The sequence below is a fragment of the Pan paniscus genome, chromosome 19 (assembly GCF_029289425.2).
Source record: "Pan paniscus chromosome 19, NHGRI_mPanPan1-v2.0_pri, whole genome shotgun sequence".
NCBI lineage: Eukaryota > Metazoa > Chordata > Mammalia > Primates > Hominidae > Pan > Pan paniscus.
Window position 1 is genome coordinate 18,946,903 of NC_073268.2, and position 17,249 is coordinate 18,964,151.

At 49.3% G+C, this 17,249-nt stretch overlaps 1 protein-coding gene across 5 annotated transcripts in view; it reads left to right on the forward strand.

The window, feature by feature from the left end:
* Positions 1-17,249, forward strand: part of MAPT (microtubule associated protein tau) — a 133,528-nt gene that overhangs the window by 64,255 nt on the left and 52,024 nt on the right. For 2 of the 5 annotated variants that reach the window (XM_008965217.5, XM_008965232.5), the window contains exons 2-3: positions 3,250-3,399; positions 12,686-12,772. In XM_008965217.5, coding sequence (XP_008963465.1) covers positions 3,267-3,399; positions 12,686-12,772 — 220 coding nt within the window. In that variant the 5' untranslated portion in view covers positions 3,250-3,266. Of the gene's footprint in view, positions 1-3,249; positions 3,400-12,685; positions 12,773-15,211; positions 15,299-17,249 lie in introns of all 5 variants that reach the window. The other 3 variants (XM_008965223.5, XM_008965235.5, XM_014341976.5) reach the window with 2 other exon arrangements.

A 17,249-nucleotide genomic window follows, 5' to 3' on the forward strand; every position in this document is an offset into this window, starting at 1 on the left:
AAAAATTAAAACATCACATATTTAAACAACACTAGGATATCATTTTAAAAAACATTAATAGACTGTTTTTTAGAGCACTTTTAGGTTCACAGTGAAACTGAGTGGAAGGTACAGAGACTTCCCGTATGTTCCCTGCCCTCCACGTACAGCCTCCCCCACTGCCAACGTCCTGCACCAGAGTGGTACACTTGTTACAACCAATGAATCCTCATTAACATATCATTATCACCCAAGTTCATAGTTTATATTAGTAAAACATTATCTTTCATCTATAAGCACAAAAATTTTTTGGCATTTATTTAGGTGTATGATTAACTCAGTGTTGACAAGACTCACACTTCATACCCACTTGCACCACATCTGAGAAGCAATTGGTGTCTACAGCCGCAACACCCTCAACAAGCCCGATCTTGTTTGAAAAGCAGTTGGTGATGCTTCTCAAAATTCTATGGACAAAGTCAGCCGGGCATGGTGGCTCATGCCTGTAATCCCTAAACTTTGGGAGGCCGAGGCAGGCAGATCACCTGAGGTCTGGTGAAACCCTGTCTCTACTAAAAATGCAAAAATTACCCAGGCATGGTGGCTGGGGCCTGTAATCCCAGCTACTCGGGAGGCTGAGGCAGGAGAATCGCTTGAAGCAAGGAGGCAGAGGTTTCAGTGAGCCAAGATTGCACCACTGCACTCCAGCCTGGGTGAGAAGAGTGAAACTCCATCTAAAAAAAAAAAAATTATGGACAAAGTTTTTCAAAAAGATGTTTAATGCGACTTTATTTGTAATATTGGAACATCTGAGGCCATTTCAGTGCTATTAGGGGATGGTTAGGAAAATATGGTACATATGTGGAAAGGAACATTTGGTAGTTACTGCCCCTGATGTTTACAAAGGCTTTTAGTGACCAACAAATGCTCATGCTATAATCTTATGTGAAAAAAGCAAGTAGCATAATTGCAACTATATTTTTAATGCATAGAATAAAAGGCTAGAAGGAAATATCACAGATCCTTGACATACATTCCCAAACCTTTGTAAATCCGCGGATTCATGAAAACAGACACGTTTGCACAAGTGCCTGATCTTTTCTGTTATACATTCATTAGAAGTCAAGCCCTGGTGCCACAAAGTATCTGCCTTTTCAAATGTGATCAGAATGTTCTCTTTTGCTTCAAGGCCATTTTTCACGAAGCAGTGGCATTTTTGCCTCTTCATCAGAGTCACCGTGTGCCCTGGAGGACTGAGAACAGCAGAGCCGTTTTAGGATGGGACAGGGCAGCCAGGAGGATTGGGCTCACTCCCTACTAAGTGCCTCACTCCCGTACAGCCCCCATAGAGGAAGAGGGGTTCAAATTTATTCCTCAGCCAGATGGCATGTGCCGCCTGTCCTGGAATTTCACATCACTTATGATGGACCAAAATTCCAAAAGCTGAATCCATGATTGTCAAAGTCTGGTATGGCAGGATGTCAACAGTAATCGTTTCTGGGCAGAGGGATGATTTTCTCTTCCGATCTTGCTTTGTATAAATACATTTTCTATAATAAGATTGTATTACTTTTCTCATCAAGAAATAGCAAGTACTGTTTTACTCAAAATATGAATAGAGCCAGGCATGGTGGCAGCTTATGCCTGTAATCCCAACACTTTGAGAGGCGGATATGGGAGGATCACTTTAGCCCAGGAGTTTGAGACCAGCCTGGGCAACATAGTGAGACCCCCCGTCCCCACTCCCCGAAAGAAAACCCACAAAGCATTTATCCTGGATTATTCACAGAGGCCAAAAAAAAAAAAAAATTCAGGCCTCCTATAGCCATGAGCTATGAATATGAAAATATGCAAATGTGTAAGAAAAGCCAGCACATCCGATTTTTACTTTTACTGTCACACCTCTGTCCACCATGTTCCAAGAGAAGAAACTTGGTCATTGAAAGGAATAGATCAAATCCAAAGAACAAAACCACTGTGCTCATTGAACTTCTTAGTGTTCACAAAGCTTTAGCTGCAGGTTGAATGGGGCAACCCGAATTGGCTGGCTCACCTGGGCTGCAGGGAGCAGAGATCGCGACACTGCACTCCAGCCTGGGCAACAAAGCGAGACTCTATCTCAAAAAAAAAAAGTTCATAAATTCAAAGTTATGAATTATTTTTAAAATAATAATAATTCACAATAAAGTTGAGGACAAAGTGTGAGTAAATGGTGGTTTCTATCCAGCTCTGTTGAGCTGAAGTGGCATCTCCCTGCTGGGGCTTTTGGGGAAGAAGGGTGTGTGTTGCTCTTCAGATCCCAAGCCTCATGCCCCTACTGGGCCCTGTGGGGTGCTTCTCAGCCCACCAGGAGAGCCACCGTTGGAACGCACACGTGGGGGACCTGGTGGGTGCCGGTGTGGTGAATGGGGGCCACAGCCTGACTCCAGGAAGCCAGCAAACTCGGAGCTGGAGGAGTCAGGACACCCCCGATGAGTCAAGAGTTGGTTTTGCTGCCAGTTGACATCTGATTGAACCATCTCTTCACTTCTCCGTGCCTCACCTTCCTTACCAGACAGGCTCTGCTGATGCTGTCCCTCTCCTGTTCAGTCGTGCCCTCACCGTTAAAGAGAAAGAGCAAATTGCTAGGCAGCAGCATTGATTTTTTTAATGAAGTGGAAAGAGAGCTGGGAATAACAAGTCGGGCCCACCTCACCTGCCTCACCTGGTGGGTTTATTTGTTTTGTTTTTTTTTTGTTGTTTTGAGACAGAGTTTCACCCTGTCACCCAGGCTGGAGTGCAGTGGTGTAATCTCAGCTCACTGCAACCTCCACCTGCCAGGTTCAATTGATTCTCCTGCCTCAGCCTCCCCAGTAGCTGGGATTACAGGCACCTGCCACATGCCTGGCTGATTATTGTATTTTTAGTAGAGATGGGGTTTTACCATGTTGGCCAGGCTGGTCTCGATCCCCTGACCTCAGGTGATCCACCCACCTCGGCCTCCCAAAGTGCTGGGATCACAGGCGTGAGCCACCATGCCTGGCCGTCACCTGGTGGTGTTGAATATGAACTGCTGCGGTGTTGGTAAATTAAGCAAGCAGATAGACGTAAATAACGCTTGGGCAGGAATATGGAGCACGGGATGAGGATGGGCGGCCAACTGTTAGAGAGGGTAGCAGGGAGGCTGAGATCTGCCTGCCATGAACTGGGAGGAGAGGCTCCTCTCTCTCTTCACCCCCACTCTGCCCCCCAACACTCCTCAGAACTTATCCTCTCCTCTTCTTTCCCCAGGTGAGCTTTGAACCAGGATGGCTGAGCCCCGCCAGGAGTTCGAAGTGATGGAAGATCACGCTGGGACGTACGGGTTGGGGGACAGGAAAGATCAGGGGGGCTACACCATGCACCAAGACCAAGAGGGTGACACGGACGCTGGCCTGAAAGGTTAGTGGACAGCCATGCACAGCAGGCCCAGATCACTGCAAGCCAAGGGGTGGCGGGAACAGTTTGCATCCAGAATTGCAAAGAAATTTTAAATACATTATTGTCTTAGACTGTCAGTAAATTAAAGCCTCATTAATTTGAGTGAGCCAAGATAACTCAAGCAGTGAGATAATGGCCAGACACGGTGGCTCACGCCTGTAATCCCAGCACTTTGGAAGGCCCAGGCAGGAGGATCCCTTGAGGCCAGGAATTTGAGACCGGCCTGGGCAACATAGCAAGACCCCGTCTCTAAAATAATTTAAAAATTAGCCAGGTGTTGTGGTGCACGTCTATAGTCCTAGCTACTCAGGATGCTGAGGCAGAAGGATCACTTGAGCCCAGGAGTTCAAGGTTGCAGTAAGCTGTGATTATAAAACTGCACTCCAGCCTGAGCAACAGAGCAAGACCCTGTCAAAAAAAAAAAGAAAAGAAAAAAGAAAGAAAGAAATTTACCTTGAGTTACCCACATGAGTGAATGTAGGGACAGAGATTTTAGGGCCTTAACAATCTCTCAAATACAGGGTACTTTTTGAGGCATTAGCCACACCTGTTAGCTTATAAATCGGTGGTATTGATTAGCATGTAAAATATGTGACTTTAAACATTGCTTTTTATCTCTTACTTAGATCAGGCCTGAGTGGCCTCTCTTTAGCAAGAGTTGGTTAGCCCTGGGATTCTTACTGTAGCCACATTAATAAACAACATCGACTTCTAAACATTCTATAATACCATCTTTTGGCCAAATTGACTTCGCCTCTTCCTCTCTCTTTCCAAATGAAATGTGTTTCATTTCACTGTCAGACCACATGGTTGGGGACCCCACAGAGCACACAGCCCTCCCTCTGCCTTCCCATGCTGGCCCTTCACCCACTGCTGGAGTGCCAGGTTGGTCCAAGGGTTGGACCAAGTTGTCTGAGGTTGTCTCAAGGTTGGTCCAGGCTGTCTCCGTGCTGGGTTGTGCTACAAAGAGCCCTTCTTTCCATGGGTGTGGCTGGCAGTGAGTGCTCACAGCAACAGCCCACAGTGCAGCCCGAGGGCAAGATGGACTCAGTCCCTGCCTCCATACCCATTTCTAAGGAGGCAAAATGGCAAACACTCTACTTTTCTCTTTTAATGCTAAAAATAAGAAAACACCTTGCAGCCCAGGGTATGGGTAGTGCGTGGAAGCCGTGGAATTCCGAGGTGGGAAGTGACCTCTGCTGGATATGTCTATTCAGGAAGATTGCTGGAGTGGGTGGGGTCTCTGGGAGGTCCCCTGGGTGTGGGAAGCTGGGACCACCAGCTTTCTCGCACAGGGAGTGGCCATCCCAGCTTGGAGAGGTTCCAGGACTGGTTGGGAGGCACGTTTCAGATTTCTATCTGTTGAATCAGCGAAGATATTGGATTATGAGGAATTTGGGAATTAGGAAAGTGGGTGCAGGTGGGTTGGGGGTAGGTGAAGGAAGACATGGGCGTATTGGGGGAGCGGGGGCTGCTCAGAGGTGTTCCAGAAGCTCTGGGTGAGGAGGTGAGAGGGACCGGGGAATGCAGCTCGGCCCAGCCTCCCTGCCTGAGGTCAGCCATCACGTGGTGATGGCAAGATGGAAATGTGCTTTCTGACTGCTCCAGCCAGTGCTGCCAGATTCAGCTCCCCAGGGAGGGCACCTGAGAGGCTCCAAGCCAGGAGATCTGTTTTCTCCTTTGTTTTTTTTGTTTTGTTTTGTTTTGTTTTATTATACTTTAAGTTCTAGGGTACATGTGCACAACGTGCAGGTTTGTTACATATGTATACATGTGCCATGTTGGTGTGCTGCACCCATCAACTTGTCATTTACATTAGGTATATCTCCTAATGCTATCCCTCCCCCCTCCCCCCACCCCCTGTTTTCTCCTTTGAATCCTTCTTAGAGGCCGGGCGCGGTGGCTCACGCCTGTAATCCCAGCACTTTGGGAGGCTGCGGCAGGAGGATCGCTTGAGCCCAGGAGTTCCAGACCAGCCTGGGCAACATAGTGAGACCTCGTCTCTACAGATAATAATTTTAAAAATTATCCGGGCATAGTGGCATGCACCTATAGTCCCAGCTACTCAAGAGGCAGAGGCAGGAGGATCACTTGAGCCCAGGAGGCGGAGGTTGCCATGAGCCAAGATCCCACCACTGCACTCCAGCCTGGGCGACAGAGACCCCCATGTCAAATAATAATAATAATAATAAATAAATCCTTCTCAGTCCCTTCCTCACTGTGTCCCCCTCTACTGAATTTTTCCACCTCCTCTCCCACTTCCCCCACTCCTGCTTTCCCTCTCCTTCTCTCCCCACTCCATCTTTTTCTTTCTCTGCTGTTTCTCGTCCCTCCCTCCTCTCCATCCCGCAACGCTGCCTACCCTGTCCCTGCCCCACCCTGATGCTCAGGATGTGTGAAGTGAGGGGTGGTAGCCCCCAAGACCTCAACCCCGAAGGTTAGCCTGTTGAAACCACTTTCTCCCAGCTGCCCCCCTGGCAGTTGGTGCTGCTGGGGGAAACTGGGATTGGGGGCCAGATTTTGCCTCTTTTCCTGACAAAGAGAGATGAAGAGTTCTCTCACCAGGTGCCTGGGACTGGGGTGTGGGTGTCCCAGCCTATCCCAGCGCATCTGTTCTGCATCATGATTAATAGTGCTGCTTCAGCCGGGCGCGGTGGCTCACACCTGTAATCCCAGCACTTTGGGAGGCTAAGGTGGGCAGATCACGAGGTCAGGAGTTCGAGACCAGCCTGGCCAACATGGTGAAACCTCGTCTCTACTAAAAATACAAAAATTAACCAGATGTGGTGGTGGGCGCCTGTAGTCCCAGCTACTTGGGAGGCTGAGGCAGGAGAATCACTTGAATCTGGGAAGCAGAGGTTGCAGTGAGCCAAGATCATGCCACTGCACTCCAGCCTGGGTGACAGAGCGAGACTCCATCCTAAAAAAAAAGGAGTTTTGCTCTGTCGCCCAGGCTGGAGTGTAGTGGCGCCATCTCGGCTCACCGCAACCTGCGCCTCCCGGGTGCAAGCGATTCTCCTGCCTCAGCCTCCCAAGTAGCTAGGATTACAGGCGCCTACCACCACGCCCGGCCAGTTTTTGTATTTTTAGAAGAGACGGGGTTTCACCCTGTTGGCCAGGCTCGTCTGGGACTCCTGACCTCAGGTAATCCGCCCACCTCAGCCTCCCAAAGTGCTGGGATTGCAGGCATGAGCCACCGTGCCCAGTCAACTCCTTCTCAAAAAAAAAAAAATAGTGCTGCTTTCTCTTTCAAGTGTCCTGATTTGGGTGATAGTAAATGCCACTCTACTTATAAGGGTTCTACCTCAGAATGCTAATTGGGACATTTTTGTAGCACTCTACTGTTGGCAGCAGGTGATGCTCACAACAGCCCGTGAGGGTGAATGACGTCCGCTTCACAGATGACAAAGGAGCCTCATGCTCAGACCGTGGGCTGCCAGAGCAGGGCCATGGCTGCAGCCCCACATGGACCATATTTCCCCCTTGTCACTCTTTCCACCAAGCCCCCTTGGAACTTCAGTTATTAAACTCTCTTGGGTGGAATCCAAGTTAGAATCACAACATGTGCCTCATATGGATTGTGCCAGTGAAAAATGACATTCTATTTAGAGGCAGGGCAGCCTGGCTTAGAGTCAGTTTAAAATATGTATTATGCTGCAACAAATGTACCATGATCCTGTAAGATGTTCACAACAAGGGAACTGGATGTGGGGTATACTGTCTGTACTAACTTCACAAGTTTTCTGTAAATCTAAAACTGTTCCAAAATAACAAGTTCGTTTAAAATTAACTCCAGGAGACCAGGTACGGTAGCTAATGCCCATAATCCCAGCACTTCGGAAGGCTGAGGCAGGTGGATTGCTTGAGCCCAGGAGTTTGAGACGAGCCTGGGCAACATGGTGAAATCCTGTCTCTAAAAAAAAATCACAAAAATTAGCCAGGTGTGGTGGCGCATTCCTGTAGTCCCAGCTACTTGCGGGGCTGAGGTGGGAGAATCATCTGAGCCCAGGAGTTTGAGGCTGCAGTGAGCTGTGATTGTACCACTGCACTCCAACCTGGGCAACAGAGCAAGACCCTGTCTCAAAAAACAAAAATGAAATAAAGTCCAGGAAAGAAGTAGGTTTTACCACTCTTATTTTCTGAAGAGAAAACTAAATTTAATGTGTAAAGTGAGGACAAGTTCACCAAGTTAGTGTTTGAGTTGCCTAAAATATGTTTGCTAAAACTATTCAAAGCTTTCACATAAAACATGATCAGAAGTTCTATGCCAAAACATATGTGTGTATATATATATGCACTATATATACTGTATATAAAAATGCAAAATCTAAATTGCCAACCTTTTTGAAATTGCTCTGAAAGGAAAGCATTTCAAGATAATTTGCTTACCCAAAGAATATACTTTCCAAGAAAGCAAGTAATACTTAAGGTGTTCATAATCCTCATCAAATTAATTCTTGCTACTGAAAGCTTACAAGGAGCTGTTTTGATGTCGGGTGTGACAGGTTTGACTTGGCAGAAGGTGTCACTTTACTAACAACGTTTTAAATAAGTGACAGAAGACAAGAAACTACACGTTAAATGCCAGAACAAAGAGTGTCTAAGTGGATGCTAAGAGTTGAAATATGGCTGGATACCTGCCCAAGAGAGCTGAAAAGTAGATGAAAGTTGGTTACCTATAAACTAGTGCACCCTAATGAATTAAAAGGTGTTGATGAGTTAACTTGTTATGCCTTCCAGATAAGACATGCAAATGGGGCTTCTTCCTCCTTCACTACTTCCAAGGGATTTAACAAGGAGACCAATGCAAATGATAAGGACTGTAGGGCTCAAGCTGGGGACAGATTGGGGAAAGGGGGACCATCATGCCCATATAGATGTCCCTGTGCCCTGGCAGTCAAGGCTGCTGAAAAATAACAAAACCCAGAAGTCTGCGTGATGCTGCCTCACCATTTGTCCAAAGCCTTCTTGCGGCAGTTTGCAGGCTTTTGCAAAAGCTCCAGGACCAAGGAGCTATGTTCATGCTGGAAGCTTGTTCAGGATTAGCTGTTCTTTGTGGGATGGGTGCAGCCAGGGCCAGGTGTCCAGGGACAGTGTTTTAACAAAGGGCGTGAGGTGTCTGATCTCACAGTGGAACTCCACTTGCCTTTTTTTCATCTTCTCATTCTGCTTCATGCACAGAACCAGCCCCATCCTGAAACTGACTCTAAATTACTCCCGCCCCAGGTGGAGTGCCTTTCTCGGAGTTCAACAGAGCCTTCCTGTCGCCCAAGGCACAACTCCACTGAATGCCCAAGCCACACCCAAAACCTGACAAGTAAAAACCAAATTCTGTGCTCCCCCATCCTGGGCCATTCCTGGTTTCTCTACTGCTGTTGGTGGTACCACCATCAGCTTGTCCATCATGACCCTGGCCAGTTCCTCCCACAACCCTCCACAGCACCCAGGGACCTCACCTCCATTCCATCCGACACAGATCTCCTCACCACAAACCTTGGTTTTGCAACAGCAGCCATGAGACCTTTACACCCTCCGCCCTTCATCCTGTCCCCCACTGAGGCCCCAGAGCCATTCCTTAAAGCAGCGCACCACAAACTATGACCCACAAGCCAATTCTGGTACCCAGCCTGTTTTGCACAGCCAGTGAACTGACAATGATCTTTTCATACAGCCAGAAAAACAAAACAAAACAAAAAACAAAAAACAAAAACCCCACCATTCTGAGCATGTGACTTCCATGTTCAAGATGTCTCATGTTCAGAAAGGCCCCTGGAAAAGGAGGAAGGGGAGCTGCGCACAAAGGGGGACCCTCTCAGCTGATCTCCTCCCATCCAGACATTTCCCTGGACTTCCTATCCAATGACTTCCCTTAGCTTCTTATCAGCCACCCCTGTCTGCCCAGGAGGCTGGAAGATGTGGCCTTTTAACTGGGCACAGCTCTGTCCTCTATCATATCAGGGCTCTGTTCCCAAGGAGGGTAGAGAGAATGGACACCAGGTGGACCCTCAGCAGTCTGTGCCACAGAGGGAGTGTTTGCAATTTCCAGACTAAAAGTCCCCATGTGCTTGACGGGGTATGTGACTACAACGTGATGCTTGACTTTTCCTCATATGACCAGAGCCACTTTGTCCATCTGGTACAATGTCAGCTATCTGCTAGGGGCCCTCCAGGATTCCCAGTCAATTCCATATCTGCATCACCACCATTGGCACTAAATAAAATAAAATACTCAAGTTCCTGCTGGTGAGCATGAGCAGTGCTACACTGGGCCCTTCAACCAAGGTGACATGATAATGACTGAAAATAATCACTGCCACTTATTGGGGGCGTCTCATCTGCCAGGCATGGTACAAAGTGCTTTAAATAAGCATTCAACAATTTCATGCTGACAGAAGCCCTGTGAGCCAGTGGAGCTACTACTATGCCCATTATACAGGGGAGAAAACTGAGGCAGAGAGAGGTTAGGTAATTCGCTCAGCCTCACACAACCAATAGGTGGTGGAGCCAGGATTTGGGCCCCATCTGCCTGACTCTCTAGAGGCTCTATCTTCCAGTCTTCCAGAGTTGAGTCTAAGCCATGAATAGGACAATTAGACAGCAGACGAAACCCATTCAGCCACCATGTGCATGAAGAGTAAGGAATTTCTGTCATACAGAGGGGAGTGAATTCACTGAGCTGAGAGCTGAGGAACCATTGATCTGATGGCTGAGACACCACTGGGAAGACTGGAGAGGCTTTTCTGGGCATGCAGTGCCAGGCACAGGAGGAGCTGAGGGAAGATGACTAAGAGGTACTGGCAAAGAATTCAGAAATTCTGATGGAAGCTTTACATGTTACCATCACATCCATCCATCTATCCACCCATCCATCCACCCATATCTTCCTCCCTCCACCCAATCATGCATACATCCAGTCATCTATACACCACCCACCCACCCATCCATCCATCCATCCATCCCTTCATCCATCCCATCATCCATCCAATTATACATACATCTAATCATATATCTGTATATAATCCATTCTTCCCTCGGTTCATCCATCCATCCATTCATCCATCCATCCACCCATCCCTTCCTTCATCCTTCCTATCATCCATCCAATCATACATATATCCAATCATACATCTGCACATCACCAGCTCATCCATCTATCCATTTATCCATCCATCCTTCCTTCCATCCATCATTCATCCATCATACATACATCTAACCATACATCTCTACATCATTCATTCTTCCGTCGATTCATCCAATTATCCATCATTCCTTCCTCCATCCATCCCATTATCCATTTGATCATACATATATCATCTATACATCATCCATTCATCCATCCATCCATCCATCCATCCATCCACCCATATCTTCATCCAATCAATCATACATACATCGAATCATCTACACATCACCCATCCATCCATCCATTCATCTATCCACCCATTCATCCATCCATCCATCCATTCATCTATCCACCCATCCATCCATCCATCCATCCATCCATGTAACCATCCAGTCATATATCCAATTACACATCCATCCAGTTATACATTCATACATGCATCTAATCATTCAATTATACATACACACATCCATATAATTATACATCCAATTATACCTCCATCCAATTATACATTCATACACCCACCTAATAAATTATTAATTCATATATCCATCCATATAATTATACATCAATTATACATCCATCTAATCATTCAGTAATTCACCCACCATCCAGTCACCTATCCAATAATACATTCATCCAATCATCCATCCATCCATCCACCCATTCATCCATCCATCCGTCCGTCCACCCATCATGGTTTGAGCCATGATTTACCACGATGGTCCCCTGTGGACAGCCCAGGTGGGGCAGAACTGAAGGGAAGCCCAGGGCTGCCCCCATAAACATTTGCCTCCTTTACATCGATGAGAACTAGATCCACATGTATAAATCCTCATGATTTGAAGGTGCTTTTACCAACATTCACTCATGGGATTCTCCCAGGAGCTCTAGGAGGAGGCAGGTAGAGTTGAGGTCATCTCACGCATTTTACAGATGAGGAAACGGAGGCCCTGACAGGCAGGTCCAAGGCCACCTGACCAGAAAGAAGTGGAACTGGGACTTGAACCCAGCCATCTTGCCCCTTGGTCCCATGCTCTCTAGCCTGTAACTCCTGCTTCCTGGTGGGGCATCTCCAGGAGGACCCTATCGGCTGGCCATGGGCCTGCCCTGGAGTCTTTTGCTCTGTGTGGCCATCCTTCCTCCCTCAGGAGAGTGTGTGCTCCCAGAGCACAGGCTGTATCTTCTGAGCATTTTATCCCTTCCCAGTACCTAGTACTCAGCTCTGTATACATCGGGCTCTCAAGAAGTCTCAACCTTCCAGAGTGTAAGGCCTTGACCTGCTCAGCCCTGGATACTGCATGATGCATTGATAAGCCCATAAAATAACCAGGGCAGATTGACTCCCAGTGGCCAAAGTGCCACAGGGAAGGGACAATTCAGCCCTTCTAGGAGGAGGAGGAGGTAGTTTTCTCATTTCTATTACGGCAACAAAAGCTGCCTTACTAAAGACATTCTCGGTGGAGGGCGTGACTGTCAACCACTGTGATCATTTGGGCCTCTCTTGCCCAGGCTTCCCATTCTGAAAGGACAGTTTTATTGTAGGTACACATGGCTGCCATTTCAAGTGTAACTCACAGCTTGTCCATCAGTCCTTGGAGGTCTTTCTATGAAAGGAGCTTGGTGGCGTCCAAACACCACCCAATGTCCACTTAGAAGTAAGCACCGTGTCTGCCCTGAGCTGACACCTTTTCCAAGGAAGGGGTTGGATCGCTGAGTGTTTTTCCAGGTGTCTACTTGTTGTTAATTAATAGCAATGACAAAGCAGAAGGTTCATGCGTAGCTCGGCTTTCTGGTATTTGCTGCCCGTTGACCAATGGAAGATAAACCTTTGCCTCAGGTGGCACCACTAGCTGGTTAAGAGGCACTTTCTCCTTTCACCCAGGAGCAAACGCACATCACCTGTGTCCTCATCTGATGGCCCTGGTGTGGGGCACAGTCGTGTTGGCAGGGAGGGAGGTGGGGTTGGTCCCCTTTGTGGGTTTGTTGCGAGGCCATGTTCCAGCTGTTTCCACAAGGAGCGATTTTCAGCTCCACAGGACACTGCTCCCCAGTTCCTCCTGAGACCAAAAGGGGGTGCTGGGGAGAGGCCACCGTTCTGAGGGCTCACTGTATGTGTTCCAGAATCTCCCCTGCAGACCCCCACTGAGGACGGATCTGAGGAACCGGGCTCTGAAACCTCTGATGCTAAGAGCACTCCAACAGCGGAAGGTGGGCCCCCCTTCAGACGCCCCCTCCATGCCTCCAGCCTGTGCTTAGCCGTGCTTTGAGCCTCCCTCCTGGCTGCATCTGCTGCTCCCCCTGGCTGAGAGATGTGCTCACTCCTTCGGTGCTTTGCAGGACAGCGTGGTGGGAGCTGAGCCTTGCGTCGATGCCTTGCTTGCTGGTGCTGAGTGTGGGCACCTTCATCCTGTGTGTGCTCTGGAGGCAGCCACCCTTGGACAGTCCCGCGCACAGCTCCACAAAGCCCCGCTCCATATGATTGTCCTCCCACACCCCCTTCAAAAGCCCCCTCCTCTCTCTTTCTTCAGGGGCCAGTAGGTCCCAGAGCAGCCATTTGGCTGAGGGAAGGGGCAGGTCAGTGGACATCTGATCTTGGTTTAGTATCCTTCATTTTGGGGGCTCTGGGTGTGGCCTGGGCCTCTGGACTTTGGCCACGGTGCTTGTTCCAGCCCTTCTCCTAACCTGTCCTTTCCAGACACTCGACATCTAGGTTATTAGCACCTCACATACTTTCTGACATGCTCCTCAGTCCTGATTTTGACCATCTTCTCTTGCTTCCCATCTGTGTCAGTCAAGACTGCATTTGGCTGTAAGAAACAGAAACCCCAACTAACTGTGGCATTTACACGAAGAGGTTTACTTTTCTCACATAATCAGATGTCTGGACTTGGCCAGCACCTCAAGGGTCATTGATGCTCTCCTGTCTTTATTTTCTGTCATCTTTAGTGGTTGGATTGTTGCCTCATGGTTACAAAGTGGCTGCTGCACTTCCAGGCATCACATCTGCCTTTGAAGCAGGAACAAGTTGCAAAGTAAAGTGGCCAAAAGGGCCCTGAAACTAAATGTATCCCCTGAGGAAAGCAGGAGTTTTCTTGCAAGTGGCAATCTTCTGCTTATGTCTCATCGGCCAGAGCTGGGTCTTAGGGCCACCCCTTGCTGCAAGCAAGGCTGGGACATTGAGCATTTTGCCTTCCAACCTCTTTAGCAGAATAAACCAAGGGGGAAGAACGTTAATAATGGCTTTTGAGTCACTAGTTGGCAGTATCTGCCCCTCTATCTTTCCATCCTCCCCATGGAGTTTCAAGGTTCCTTTCTCAGTACTTCTTCAGGCTCTGCACGTTCATTTGGATCTTGTGTCTTGGGGTGAAAAACTGGCCCAAGTGTCTCCCCAAGCATCCACCTTTGGATTAATTTGGAAAATGGCTGTCAAGTGCCCGCCTCTTGCTTGGTATAATGCTACAGCTTTAGAGGACGCAGCAGGCATGGGCCTTGCCGCTGAGGTTCTTAGCCTCATGAGAATATCCAGATCAGATTCTCTTGGCTCCTTCTTAGAGCCAGTGATGCAAGACACTTCCTGCTCATCTTGTCGGGATGGTTTTACAAGTTGCCTGCCATCCTGAGAAAGTCTACAAAATGATGCCAGACCTCATGCCAGCTTCCCAAGCCTTGACTCTCAGTGCTCCCTCAACAGGATTCTGGAAGAATCTCCCAAACAAGTCTCAATGCCCTCTGGACCCTGTGCAGGCGTGAGACTCAAGAGCATTGGCTCCCACCCCTGGTGGAGGGAACGCTGCTGGGGCTGGGATCTTGCCTGGTTGCTCCGCCTGCACCCAAGACAACCATAATTAAAATGTCCTTCATTGAACTTGGAAAGCCTTCAAAGCTGACAACTCCTTACGTGTACCCGGAAAGGCCTGGGAGTGTGCCAGGGCATTGCTCGGGAGGGACGCTGATTTGGAAGCATTTACCTGATGAGAGACTGACAGCAGCTCCTGGTAGCCGAGCTTTCCCTCCTGCCTCTGCTGTGAAGGTGGACCCATCCAACAGTCAAATGCCTGACTCTGGACAGGAGCGGACCTATTTATTGCCATGCAAGGGACTCTGCACTTTTGAATTGTGGGTCATGGGCTTGGATTTAGGGGTTAGAGCTGGGAGAAGTCTTGGAAGTCACCTAGAGATGACACTGCCATTTTGCAGATGAGGAAACCGTCCAATCAAAATGGACCAAGGACTTGCCCAAAGCCTCACAGCAACACCATAGGCCCCCGCACTAACCCCGGAGTCCCTGTGCTGTCTTAAGGATCAAATAGTTGTAAGCAATCATCTGGTTTTCAGTATTTCTTCTTTTAAAATGCCTGGGGCCATGCCCAGCAGTCTGTTTCACTGCAGCGTTTACACAGGGCTGCCGGGCTTTCCTGGTGGATGAGCTGGGCGGTTCATAAGCCAGAACCACTCAGCAGCATGTCAGTGTGCTTCCTGGGGAGCTGGTAGCAGGGGCTCCGGGCCCTGCTTCAGGGCTGCTTTCTGGCATATGGCTGATCCCCTCCTCACTCCTCCTCCCTGCATTGCTCCTGCGCAAGAAGCAAAGGTGAGGGGCTGGGTATGGCTCGTCCTGGCCCCTCTAAGGTGGATCTCGGTGGTTTCTAGATGTGACAGCACCCTTAGTGGATGAGGGAGCTCCCGGCAAGCAGGCTGCCGCGCAGCCCCACACAGAGATCCCAGAAGGAACCACAGGTGAGGGTGAGCCCCAGAGACCCCCAGGCAGTCAAGGCCCTGCTGGGTGCCCCAGCTGACCTGTGACAGAAGTGAGGGAGCTTTGCGTGTTTATCCTCCTGTGGGGCAGGAACATGGGTGGATTCTGGCTCCTGGGAATCTTGGGTTGTGAGTAGCTCGATGCCTTGGTGCCCAGTTACCTCCCTGGCTGCCTGCCAGCCTCTCAGAGCATTTAGGGCCTTCTGGACTTCTAGATGCTCCTCATCTTGCCTCAGTCAACGCGTCAGTTCCAGAGACTTCTCTGCAGGGTTTTCTGGGGCAGGTGGTGGCAGACCCGTGCCTTCTTGACACCTGAGGTCAGTCCACCCTCCTGCTCAGACTGCCCAGCACAGGGTCACCTCCCAAGGGGTGGACCCCAAGATCACCTGAGCGCACAGAGGGTGCAGATGACTGGACCACACCTTTTGGTGATCTTAATGAGGTGGTCCCAGAGGAGCTCAGACATGCAATCTAGCATCCAGTTCTGGGACTCTGTCTCCTTTTCAAACGTATTCATGTAGAACAGGCATGACAAGAATGCCTTGTCAACATGGGTGATGGGGAATCAATCAGACAGGGCGCCGGGCTCAAGGCTGCAGTCACCCAAGAGTGGCTCAGCCCACCAGGCCCTAGGAAATGCCTGCACAGCCTGGAGCTCCTGGAGTCATTTCCTTCATGTCTTCTTCACTGCACATACGTAAAGATGCCAGCCATTGGTTTGGTGATTTGGAGGGTGCCCAGTTGCCCAACAAGAAGTGCAGAAGAGGCCTAGCCAGGATTTCACCAGCAGTGGAGAGTAGAGAAGATGTGGCCAGAAAAGAGTTTCCTTTCCCTCCTAAAGATGGTACTCCCTGCAGCTACTGGGGAAGCCTGCAGCGTTCTCTAGGGCTCTGTGTGTTGAGAGCAGCCCCACCCTGGCCCCTTCTGAGTGCATTTCTGCTTTGTGACTTGATCCGTGAAGTCCCCTGAGATGGGCAGAGGGGATGTCCTCGAAGCTGGGGCAGAGCCTCATCCTTGAACGTGAAGGACGTTTGAAGACTGTGGCATGATCACAGGATGAGATCACAGGGAACTTGAGTTTCTCTCCTCCTCTCCCTTCACAGTTATTTCACTGAGGGAAATCCCTCCCCTGCCCAGAATGAAAACTCTAGCCAACTTTGACTTTTCCATCACTCCAAAGTAGTTGAAAGTACATTAGTCTCCACAGTGGCAAAACAGTGTGCAAAAGCTAAATAATTAGAACAGCCAGTCCCGTGTGACAGTCAAAGCTTCTAACTCCATTCAAAGTTGCAGCCATTCCCCTCGGGGGCTGGCGGGGAGGGGAGGGGTAAGAGAAACAGGAAGGTTCTTACTGAGTTGGTCCTGGTGTGAGCTGCGTCACACTCCCTGCAGAGGTTTCAAGGAGACTCTCTCTCTCTCTCTGTCTCCATGGGGACCTTATTTGAATTCTTCTAGACTCTTACCCCAGCCTGCCATCTCCAGCTATCCTCCCCTGAAGAGCCCTTCTGCTGCGCTGGATTCTGGTGGCCATGTCATCTCCTCGGCCCCGTGGGAGTCTGAAGATCTGGCTGCAGCCTCACCTCTGAGATCCTGCTGGTTGCCACCTCTTAAACATGATCTGAGGCTCCCATGCACTCTGACCTGTGCCCACATGGGGCCCATGGGAAACACGCTGGCAAGCAAACTGTGGGTGTGCAGACGGTTCTCAGGGCTGCAGCACCTGTCCTTTGCTCTGCCCCCAAAGCAAGGCCAGCCCATCTTCCATCCTCTAGTGTTCCTTGGTGGGGCCCTGACCACAGTCCACCAGGTCCCTAACCAGAGGGGATACACACCAGGTGTCCTCAATGTATTGCCTTGAAACAGTTGTGCTGGGACTGTGATGGGGGGTGGCCATGTAGCCACCCCCACCACCCCCAAGCCACTCTCTCCAAGG